The sequence below is a fragment of the Gymnoscopelus microlampas genome (genome assembly GCF_963454915.1).
Source record: "Gymnoscopelus microlampas genome assembly, chromosome: 13".
Lineage (NCBI taxonomy): Eukaryota > Metazoa > Chordata > Actinopteri > Myctophiformes > Myctophidae > Gymnoscopelus > Gymnoscopelus microlampas.
Window position 1 is genome coordinate 590,001 of NC_139950.1, and position 10,945 is coordinate 600,945.

The following is a 10,945-nucleotide window of genomic DNA, read 5'->3' on the forward strand; positions in this document are numbered from 1 at the left end:
GGACTCTTGTAGTGGAATTCCATAGATAATACTCTGTAGGAAATCCCACACATTTTGACACCTTTTGGTGTACTCAATGTCAAAGATGTAGTAGGCCTTGAAGCAGACGTCGACGGCCTGAAGAAGTTTGTCCTGTTTCATAGCCTGTCCATCTATGATCGCGAAGACCTGAGATGGTTGTTGAGGGGTGTTGCCAAGTGTCAGGACGTAGGGTTCAGTTTGGCTGAGCTTGGCTGCTTGGAGATACTCCACCATGTTGATGCCAGGCTGAAAAACACAGAAAAGTGAGGGTGAGTGAGTAAGGACAAAATGTCTACAAAGTACAGAAAAATAAGTGTATAATTAAAATAAAAAATAATAATAAAAGGTGTCAAGGGCCCATGTGTTTTCATGTTACATTATAAGAGTTAACTTATTGTTAAACATATTCATTTTGCGTCTTATCACTCCTATGGTACAAAGTACAAACATCAACACAGCATAGTACAGTATTGTGGACAAAATGGTATCCAACGATAACAAAATGTTCTTTAGTTTTGTCTCTGATAGGCTAAATCTTATCTACTGGTGGTCAATTGGTTGAGAAACAGTGAGAGATGTACTGTATAGACATAGAATGCATATAAAGTGTTAACTTATATCCCCCTCGCAGCACAACGGTGGTCCCTAGGTTGATTCTTAGTGAGGAGGGTGGTGGTGGTGGTGGTCCCTATGCTTTGTAGATTACACACTCAATACTTACACAAACTCATTAATTACACAACAGGTATATGTTCAAATAAAATGGAAAGTTTCCCTTTAGATGTGCTGGTGGACTTACAGGCTGATGATCGATGAAGGCCTTCTTGCACTCTGCAATGGTGTGGCGCACCGTTTTACTGCCACGGCCACGTCCAACTTTGTAAGCCGTTGGGGGGAGCAAAGCTGGCAGCTGCTGCAGGGCGAGATCCCCAATGTCATCTGTAGGAAGACATAGGTATCAATACGAGGTGGAACGGCATATCCTTTATTGTGTCATTCAATAGCCAACAAGAATGTAACCTATACTGCTATGTGCAGCCAATAGCTGCTCTGCAGCTGGTTAGATTTTAGTTTAGTTATTCCCACCATTAGGCCAGAAGCTGGCCTAACCATGACAGTTTACAAATGGAAAATAATTGACCAGTTGGGGTCCATTTGTAACACTGTCACAGTTACAGACTTAAGGGTCAATTTAGACCCCACTAAAGTAACCCAGAGAGTCCCAGCAATCCACTTTGAGAAACCCTGGTCTAGACGAGGCTATAGGAGGAAGGGGTGTGCCCACTGGTATTTGAAGGTGACACTACCTGAGAGGAGGAAAACCCCGGGGTACCTGAAAGTGTGTGCTGTGCGTGCCACACCCACACAGAGAGGCTGTCAACGTAGTTGTGGACTCTTGACACAAGAGGGACTGTCCACTGACAAAGAACCATTTCAATAATATTTTACCTAATGTTAATCCTTCGACCGGCAACTGTAACTTCCGCTCCAGTCGTGCCACCTGCAGGATCTTCTCTGCATACACTGGGAGCCAGGTCTCGTAGAGTTTGGGCGCAGCGTCCGCATGTAAGAGAAGGAAGTCCTGAGCGATCTATAAAATGGAAAACATTTGAAGTCAAATTAAATGTGGCACACTACCAAAACATTATAAACAATGAATCATCACATGTACAATATTCCCTCTTACCATGCCGTTAGTTGTCAGGTGAGGATAGTGGTCCAGAATCTGACTGATAGTCAGATCTCTGGTGTTGTCCTTTATCCACTTAGCCCTGTACACAGCCGTGTCCTGCATATAAGTCTCAACTTGGCATAAAGGTTGAGAATTACTTCTCAACCACTCCTTCAGCTGTACTGCTCGCTCGTCTGATATAGTACATTCTGTAAAAAGAACAAAATGTTGTCGGTCACTAAAAGATGGATGTTTTGCGTAATCAGTCATTCTATCAGCAATAGTGTGTGTTAAAATAGTTCTAAAACAACTATAAATGCTATTGTGTGGTGTCTGGTCATACAAGCTACTGTAGTTCCAAAATTCCTCACATTCAATAAGATCAGGCTCTACTCAGATTTTCTGTCTGCGACAGTGTTCCCTAAACGTGCGCATGTTATGTTTTGGGAAAACTTAAGCAAGCAAATGTGCCACATTGTTGGAACTTCCTTCTATTTTTCCATTTAGTAATGACCTGGTATGACCGCTGTTCGAACAGGACCATCCTCGGGTGCTGGATGTGGTGCTCGGCCAGTCACCCTGAGCGCTTTCCTAAGCTTCTTTCTGACATTTCGCAGCCTTTCCTCCAGGTACCCACTGGCTGGACGCCGGTTCCGCGCTGGGGTGTACCATATGTCCTGCCAAGAAATCAAAATGTTTGATGAATAGAGATTTGGCACATTTCGATTTTTTGACAGCATGTCCTTGAATTAGAACAGGGTTTTTCTGCACATTTGTCTGTCCCAAGAGAAGGCCAAATATTGTCCCTGCTTCCAAGGGCATGACAGCAGTAAAAATCACACATCACAGTAGTTTTTCTGGAAGGAGTGAGCTGTATTGTATTGTATTGTGTGTTAAATGGTTTAGCATTTTAAGCTCAATGTATGCTTCTCAACGGTCCGTTACTGAGAACTGCAGACCTACAGGCTGACCACATGTTGTGAGCTTGTAGACTTGTAGTTTTCAGTATCAGCGACACATCACAGCAGAGCATATATTGGGCTTACTAGGGGTGTCACCAAAATGAATACTAGATTGAAAAGCAAAAAGAAAAAGGTTAAACACGAAAAAAAATGGGGGAATAAACTCACGCTGCCACTGCTTGAAGAGTCTTTCAAGCAGGGAAATGCCTGAATTATGCTTGCTGCCATGGCCTTTTTGGTCTCCGTCGTAGGACTGTAAAACAGAAATAGCACAACCATTCATCATATCAAGTAGTTCCAGTGCGTTGATTTCATTTAACTAATAAACCACTTTTAAAAGACAAAAAAAAAAAAACACCCGGTGTGTGGCTAACATAAACTTAACTTCAGTCAGTCGTCCAGTGGAGGTTGCACTGGTGCCTCTTAAAATGTTACTCCATGGTAGCTGATCTGAGCATGGTTAACAACTAGCAAATATATCCCTACTAAGTCATATTTTAGCTCTCAGGTAAAGTTAGAACTTGGGATGATCATACACCCTTAAAGTTGTCATTTAACCACTTAAACCCCAGCATTGATATTGTGATCCCTATTCAACATAAAACATAAAGATAATTAAAATATGTTGAAGTACTTCTCTCCAAACTTCTCTAAAAGGTGAGACACCAAGATCCGGACAAGGGCACATCTCTGGGATGAGGTGATTATACTGCTCTCGTCAAGGTCCCTCACAATTGGCCGTCCGTCTGCGAACGCTGTAAGAACCTGACGGACATCCTTAGAAAATTGCAAGAAGACACAAAATTGCAGACTTATTATTGTTTAGTTAGGAATGTGTGATATTAATTCAAATCAATATCACCATTACTTCAAACTTTTGTCTTGATTACAATTAATGCACTCAGTGTGTCAATGTGTTGTGAGCTTGTTGAGCACCATTTTCTTTTTCATGCAAAGCAGCCAAATTTATAAGGCTTAAAGGTATTATAAGGCTTATAAAGGTAAAGCAGAACTTACAAACGTGGGAATTATATGTATTGTCTGGATCATCATGAGGGCTTGGGGTTCAGGTGGAGCCAGGGGTTCAGGTGGGGTTAGGGGATCAGGTGCGGCTGATACCTCCATGGGGGTTTGGGGAGTGGCAGGAGGTGTGGCATCAGAGGCTGTAGCTTGTGCATCAGGTGCAGGCGCCGGTCCAATCTATACAGAAGACCAAGGTTAATACAATAAATGTAGGACAAAGAATAGAGCACCGAAGTCTGATGTAAATGACGCATCCTACCTGGTTTGCGTTGTTCTCCCCCCTCCCCCCAATTCTTAATTAGTGACATTTTTGCCAGAAACAGACTGTATCAAATATAACTGATTGACTATCATAAACGATAATCACCTTCCTGACAACATCGCCGGGACAGTCTGTTTTTGGACCTCAATGCTTATGAGACTATTTTAAGATGACCCAACTATTCTACATAGAGAAAAACTTCTACAAACCAGGGGATGAGAGAGTGACGTCAGGACTTCGGTACTCTATTGGAATCCCCAATAGAGGACCCTTTTGAAGACAACCAAATGATATGTGGACAGTGGTGCAGCATACTTTTAGAGAGTGCACTTGGGCTTCACCTTATACAAACATTAAGTGATTAAACAAAAAAGTACTTACAGTACCACTTATCACTCATTTAAAGAATGCCAGTAGTCCCAGTAATCGCGTCATCCCAGTAGTCACGGCATCCCATCATTCCAGTAGTACCTTCAATCTGTCCCAGAAGTCAAGTGGTTCTTCCTACCCGGTACTCAACTCAAATACTGATCATTTTCAAATCGATGGACACTAATATGGGGGTAATGTCAAAATAGGCCTTTTCAACATATAAGCCAGTACTATTTACAGTCACACACAACCACACACCTGGTGGCAGTTAGGTGATTCTAAAAATGTCTGTTGCGCAACGAAATGCATAAACTGTCATCATCTTCATCCTTTCTGTACGACTTCACTGCATGGAGGGGATGGTGATCAAGCAGATCTCTAACATCTACTGCTACCAACACCTGAGTGGGAATGACACTGTATGCATATAAATGCCTATCAAACCACTGTGTTTCCCATTTCTTTACAACAAGTTTTATTGTTGGTGTGGGTAACGTTTGCTCCAGTAGTAGAACTGATTCTATGAGACCAAATTGAGGCTCTCCATCTGGATGATAGGACAGGAATACACTCATGCCTGCTCTATACTCAGTTCCCTTAAATGTAACCCAGGCTGGCACATACACTTCACTGAAGAGGGGAATACCTTCTAGCCCACTTTGGATCCTGTCATTAATGTTGACCAGAACTGTACTTTGCCCTGGACCAACTTCTGTATTGTGACACAGGATAGTTCCACATAGGAAATGGTAGCACTGCATCATCTGATGGCGAAATGCCATGGTTTTACAAATGTTTCTAAAGTTGCAGGTTACATTGCTAACCTGTTTGAAAAATGCATGCCGTGCTTCAAATCTCATTGACCAGAACTGCTTCAACGGTCCAATTTTTTGAATGATTCGTGGGTAGTGAACCATGAAGTGTTGCTTTGGCCGTAAATGTAGATGAGGATATAGCTCCAGGAAGAGGGAGTGATGGTCTTCTATGATTTTGCCCAAGTACAGTGTTGCTGCTACTGTAATTGAAGGGGAAAAGATAAACTCCATGCAATGGAGTAGGAGGAGTAGAAGTTCCCAATGCTTGTTATCCTCGGGGACAAGATCACCTATCATGATTGGTAGTAGCCTAATTAGGCACCACATTTGAGATGCTGACTGACGCATGGAGCCTTCAGGCTTTTTGAGATCATTCCTGCTTATGACAGAAGGCTTGTTAGACTTATCACTAAATCCATAGTCAAAGCTTGTTATTCTGTAATTCAGCTCTTGTAGTGTGATATGCTTTTGGTCGATTAGTGAATTCAACACAAGTTTGACTTCGATAGGCCCCACTCCCTCCAGTAAATCATGCATTATGTCCACTGACACATTGTCTGACACATGATAAAAAGACAACATGTTCAAGACACTGTCTCTTTTCAGGCCTGTCTGGGACTTGTCGGCTGTAAGTAAATCTGCCTCATAACTATTGCGATCACGCAAAAGTCCAGGATCTTCAAGCGTCAGAGACTCTCTCTGTTCTTTATTTGCTTTGCAAAACCGACATGCATAATTGGCAACGAAGGATTCAACGTAGCCAAGAACACCATGGACGCCCAAATTGTCTCCAACTACTTGGAGCACTGTGAACTTGACAACACCTTGATAGTTGGGGGTATTAACAAGGATGCCATCCCTCTCTAAATCCATGATCTCTTTGACAATAGGGCGTAGTATTGCATCAATGGTATGGTGTGCTGCGTCGTCAGATTTGTACACAGCTAAAAGGAACTGTGACTGCAAGGTAGATAGCAACTCTGGAGGCAAGCTCTTCAAAATGAAATAAAGAAGTCCCAACTTGTGAATCCCAGTTTTAGCACCAAGGGGATTTACTATCTCAACATCATCTTGGTAAATCACAATTGGGATTGAAACCTCGTTCTGGAATAAGGAATGCGTTTTACAGAACTCCCCATCAAAAACATCCTGAATTGCATCACCCTCCCTGCGCTGCCAATCCAGCATGGTCTGTAAAATCCCGGGAATTTCTAGAATCTTGGTCAAAAGGCTCTTTAACGGTATACGGTAAAATGAATCATGAACACCAACTTGCTGGACAATGCCAGAGGCAGAGGCCGTGGATTGAACATAGGTAACCCCTGACAATATCTCCTCAACTGGCTGAACAAAGTTTCCAGTTGTAGCAAAATATTTCATCTGTTTATAGTCGGACTGCATCCCTCTGAAAGGCTCAGCTAATTCTGAGAACTCCACCTGAAGCTCTTGTACCTCGTTGCTTTGATCAAGACCAAACGTACGAAATACAGACATGGTCTTTGATTGCAGTCGGCCGACAATATTGCCAATTAAATTGGAGGTATGCTGAACCACAAAGTTTAGGTTTGAGAATGTCATAGAAGACTTAGATCTAAGATGGGCTAAAAAGAGGGCCACTCGATTAGTAATGGACTCTGGCTCTAGTTCATCCCAATCCTCAACAACTTCCTCTTCTCCCTGTTCTGGCTCCATGTCAGCATTCAGCATTTCAACAGGTGGGGCTGGACCTACAGGTGGGGGCCGTGGGGCTGGGCCTTCAAGGGGGTCATCATTTCTACCCCCATGCTCCTTTTCTAAGTGTCTTCTGTAAGACCATATGTAACCAAATGTCCGACCACAACCACTTTCACTACACTGAAAATGTGTTGATACAGAGTTGACATGGTGTACAGACCGTAAATGCGCGAGAAGACCCTTGATACCCCCTGAAATTATCTTTTGGCATTTGAAGCAAGTGTATGCCATCTTCCTGAAATAAACTATTTACTTACAAGTTCTCTAAATTGTTTTAAGAACTTCAGCCTAGGGCCTGCTCTCGGGATCAGCTGTTTGATGGTGGAATCATCTAACAGAAAGAAACTTTCCTGATCAATCCCCTCATCTGAAAAAAAGAGAAAAAGACACATTATTTTTCCAACAGAGGAACAGAAAAAAAAAATAGAGTTCATGGGTTTCATCTGTAGTCATCTACAGTACCTGCAATGATGAGGACCAACACAGATGATTTAAATGAATTAATTACTTCTACTGCAAATGATTACCCTCAGCAAAGCTAATCAGACAAATTTCATCACCTGGTTTTGGTCCTCAACATGACAGGTTAGAGCAGTGGTTCTCAACCTGTGGGTCGGGACCCCCCACATATTGTGAAACTGTTGCGAGGCATTATGAGCCTGTAGATTGTCTATTTTCACAATATGTATCCGTGTAAAGAAGTAAAACAAATGGGGGGTCCACAATTCAAATATTATATTTTTTTTTTGGGGGGGGGCCTGAAAAGGTTGAGAACCCCTGTTAGAGGAGTACAAAAACCATGACCATTAACTCAGCAGCCATGTTTGGTGCTGAGCAAACAGTTTGAAAGACAATCAGCATCCTATTTCTGACTGACACAGATGATATTAACCGTAATCAACCTGGGTTCATCTGCTGGTCAATTGTTGTCAGTTAATCAAATAGGATAGCACAGAAAATGCATATGCTCAATACAAATGTCAAGGTATATTACAAAAAGCAGTTGTCAACTCCATTACTGTGTGACAGCAATGTATGTGGATGGGAAACATATTGTACCTCTAAATATGTCTACCAGATCTGGTAACTGCCACTCTGTCAGTTTTTCAAAGACAAAGTTGTCCATCGATCTGAAACAAACACAAAGGAAATAAGATTGGTGTTATACCTGTTCAGATATCAACATAAAAGCAAAGCAAAATAGCAGTAGAATACTATGATCTGCTATGAATATGAACCAAATGGACCCTTACAGCTCTATAACTCTCAGAGTGTACACATGGAAATCTAGAGAAAGGTGAAGCAGGGACCCCTTAGCTGAGAGACAGATGAAGCAGGGACCCCTTAGCTGAGAGAGATGAAGCAGGGACCCCTTAGGAGAGACTGTTGTGAATTTCACAACATGTGCCTCTCACAGTATTTAGCTGCCCAAGCAATTGCCTATTCAAATGAGCATTTTAGTGCAATACCAGCAATGATAAACTGTTTTTACAGCTTTAGTAAATGTTATGTTCCATGCTTCAACCACAATTCCCACAATAATGTTAACACCACCCTAATACAATAATGTCTCAAATTAAATAATATAATGGGGTAGATCTGAATGGTGCTAGAGTACAGAGTGAAAGGGTTAGAATGGTTATACAGTCAAGGCAGTGACAGGGTTAGAATACAGTACAGATGACTAAAATATGCCTAAAACTAAACAAAATGCTGCTGTCAAAATCAACACTAGTTTCAAATAAAGAAAAAACACATCTGATTCTTTCTATTCTGTACAAGAATGATTTTGAAGGGGTCCCCAGATGACATTGAAGTAATAATTTAAGTACTTAGCATCAAAAGTAATCAACTATATACAAAAAAACATTGTAGAAATTATCAAAATATAAAAGAGGCACGAATTGTGAAAATAGCAGATCTACAGGCTTTTGTACAGAAGTCACATAGACAAGCCACAAACACCCAACAAACTACAATACCACATTTCAGTAGCCATATTTTGTAGGCACATTGAGAGGACAATGTGTTCAGCACGCATTATATAGTCTACACCAGGGGTCTTCAACGTTTTCAGGCCAAGGAAGGACCCCCTAGCTGAGAAAGAGATGAAGCAGGGACCCCCTCTATATAAAATTGTGTTTCAGATTATTTATTTTTTTACTTGGCCTGCTCTTTTTTCCCTCTACACCTATACCTCTTTGCCAAAAAATAGCAGATCTACAAGCTCAAGAGGCATTGTGAGCTTGTAGATCTGCTATTTTTGGCTAAAGTTCTCCTCAGAAAAGTGATGCTAGGGTTCAAGTGGTTAATGTAAAAACCCCAAACATCTTATCACAAAGATTTGGCGGACCCCCTGTAGTAACTCTGAGGACCCCCTGTTGAAGACCCCTGGTCTACACGTCAATAAATATATAAAGCAACTAGGCTATGCTTTTGTTGTACAAATGGCCATAGCTAGTTAGCTGTGTAGCCATGGCCTGTCACTCAGCAGACTGTGCATGCTTGAACGGCAACGTGATGTGTTTATAATAGAAATTAGAGATCAGACCAGAGTGCAGAATGTATAAAAGAGCCAATTGCACTCGCGCCAAACATTTGAGTCCACACAATTCAAAGCCACAGTAGCTTAGCTTAGCTGCATGGGCTAGCATAGGCCAGCAGCACATGCTCTGTTGTCATGTTTAACACGACGTCAATGCATGCTAGAAATGTTGAGACAATAATACAGTGCAAAAAGTTAAAACAAAACACTATTTTACCTTGAATGGAGTTCTGCTTTCGTGCCGTTGTTTGGAAATTGCGACGCACCAACGTTGTGGCTCTCTCTCTCTGCATGGGTCGTGCTCTCAGCCTGTGCAGTGTGTATGTAAGTCAGAGACACTGAGCGCGAGGAAGTAGGAAGTGAACGAGGACTGGAGGGAGGCGGGGTGTGGAGGAATTTGACCGGATATGGAGGGCACATTCCACACTTTTAGGATTCTGAATGAAAATGGTTGTGTACCATTTAATTTATAAATAATTATAATAGTAAAGAAACATTCCTTGATCCATTAATTATATTATATTATATACCCACTTCGCTCTCAGGATGTTTTAGCCTACTAAAAGTGGTGATACCACAGTATTATTTTAATGCACATAAGATATGTAGTTTAAAATATAATATAAATCAATAAAATACCTCAAAGAATATGCCGAAAATTCATGTAAATTGGTCCAAGTGGAGAATCATGTCTCCAGGGTAACGTGGGCACTTGGACAACTGGGCCCAGCTTACAGTACAGTATTGTATCATACATTACAGTACAGTACAGTAAAGTACAGTAGCATGCATTACAGTACAGTAACATACAGTTCATTACAGTACAGTACAGTACAGTACAGTACAGTACAGTACAGTACATTAAATTTCAATTAAACGTGCGGCGTCGAGCACATTTTCTGGAACTAATCGCTCCAGATATTTTTTAAAAATCTGAAACTTCACTCAATCCATATTGAGAGTAAGCCGGATTTAATGGCACCGGGCCTGATTTTTTAGGACACTGACAAAGGTCAAAGGTCAGCAAAAAGACTGCAAAGCTGACAACTTGGACAACTGGGCCCAGCTTACAGTACAGTATTGTATCATACATTACAGTACAGTACAGTAAAGTACAGTAGCATGCATTACAGTACAGTAACATACAGTTCATTACAGTACAGTACAGTACAGTACAGTACAGTACAGTACATTAAATTTCAATTAAACGTGCGGCGTCGAGCACATTTTCTGGAACTAATCGCTCCAGATATTTTTTAAAAATCTGAAACTTCACTCAATCCATATTGAGAGTAAGCCGGATTTAATGGCACCGGGCCTGATTTTTTAGGACACTGAAAAAGGTCAAAGGCCAGCAAAAAGACTGCAAAGCTGACAATCTTTCCCTCTCAATAACTCGACAACGATAAGGACTTGGGGTCTAATTTCGAGATATGTTGTTCAGTTTTTTGAGACGAACAAGTGGATATCTTATATGTCCTGGTACGACACTTTTCAAAATTTCAGATCTTCCTTCAGGATGGTGTTAGGTTGTATACC

General features: G+C 41.4%; 1 protein-coding gene across 3 annotated transcripts in view; it reads right to left on the reverse strand.

The window, feature by feature from the left end:
* LOC311059368 (uncharacterized protein) overlaps positions 1-9,728 on the reverse strand; it is a 10,537-nt gene extending 809 nt beyond the window's left edge. Inside the window, exons 1-12 of one of the 3 annotated variants that reach the window (XM_084077239.1) lie at positions 9,624-9,728; positions 7,921-7,991; positions 7,119-7,228; positions 4,322-4,418; positions 3,673-3,855; positions 3,290-3,432; positions 2,824-2,908; positions 2,208-2,370; positions 1,709-1,902; positions 1,471-1,612; positions 821-960; positions 1-267 (exon numbers count right to left, since the gene is read on the reverse strand). The exon at positions 1-267 is cut by the window's left edge and continues 806 nt beyond it. In XM_084077239.1, coding sequence (XP_083933365.1) covers positions 1-267; positions 821-960; positions 1,471-1,612; positions 1,709-1,902; positions 2,208-2,370; positions 2,824-2,908; positions 3,290-3,432; positions 3,673-3,780 — 1,242 coding nt within the window. In that variant the 5' untranslated portion in view covers positions 3,781-3,855; positions 4,322-4,418; positions 7,119-7,228; positions 7,921-7,991; positions 9,624-9,728. Of the gene's footprint in view, positions 268-820; positions 961-1,470; positions 1,613-1,708; positions 1,903-2,207; positions 2,371-2,823; positions 2,909-3,289; positions 3,433-3,672; positions 3,856-4,321; positions 7,229-7,920; positions 7,992-9,623 lie in introns of those variants that run through there. The other 2 variants (XM_084077238.1, XM_084077240.1) reach the window with 2 other exon arrangements.
* Between the last annotated feature and the right edge of the window lie 1,217 nt (positions 9,729-10,945).